Raw genomic sequence first — 600 nt, 5'->3', positions numbered from 1 at the left:
CATGCATGTTCGTGGACGCGCTCGCCGTCGTCGCCATCGCTGCCGCCGCCGCCGCAGCTGCCGTTGTCGTCGTTGCCGCCGTCGCCGCCGTCAAAGAGTTCGATCTCGTCGATACCATCGTTAAAATGGCAGTGGTTTCCGTCGAGGCCACACTCACCGGCAGCGACTCGCACATAGGCCGTTCCTCACCCAATGGCGACGTTCGTATCGAGAGATCTCCACCGTACTTGGGGTCGCTCGCGGAATTTGTGTTATCAGAACTGTCGGTCGTGTCCAGGTTCTCATCGTCCTGATCGACGCAAGTGAGCTGTCTGATTCGCTCCTCCAGCGACAGATTTTTTGGCCGCACATTCTTCTTACGCGTTATCGTGTTGTACTTGCCGATCAGACTCCGTCGCAGAGTGTTCCGCTCGATAGATCTCTTGATCGAACTGGACTCGCACTCTGGTGACTCGTAGGAGCCACCAGGGACCGTCGACTTTTTAACCGCATCGAACAGCCGCAGACTCTCGGCGGTAATCAGAAACTTCTGCGCTTCATCCTGAGAGTGTTCCGAGCCAGTCGACGAGTTCACTTTGTTAGCCGGCACCGGCGGGGGGG

General features: G+C 57.8%; 1 protein-coding gene across 1 annotated transcript in view; it reads right to left on the bottom strand.

Moving 5' to 3' along the window:
* LOC108723207 (uncharacterized) overlaps positions 1 to 600 on the bottom strand; it is a 10,734-nt gene that overhangs the window by 2,750 nt on the left and 7,384 nt on the right. The window contains 2 exon segments of the mRNA XM_018448767.1: position 1; positions 3 to 600. The exon segment at position 1 is cut by the window's left edge and continues 1,237 nt beyond it; the exon segment at positions 3 to 600 is cut by the window's right edge and continues 495 nt beyond it. Coding sequence (XP_018304269.1) covers position 1; positions 3 to 600 — 599 coding nt within the window.

This window comes from Mycetomoellerius zeteki, unplaced genomic scaffold (assembly GCF_001594055.1).
Source record: "Mycetomoellerius zeteki isolate Tzet28-1 unplaced genomic scaffold, Tzet1.0 scaffold228, whole genome shotgun sequence".
In the NCBI taxonomy this organism is placed as follows: domain Eukaryota; kingdom Metazoa; phylum Arthropoda; class Insecta; order Hymenoptera; family Formicidae; genus Mycetomoellerius; species Mycetomoellerius zeteki.
The sequence above is the reverse complement of the archived record's forward strand: the minus strand, read 5'-3'. Positions and strand labels throughout refer to the sequence as shown.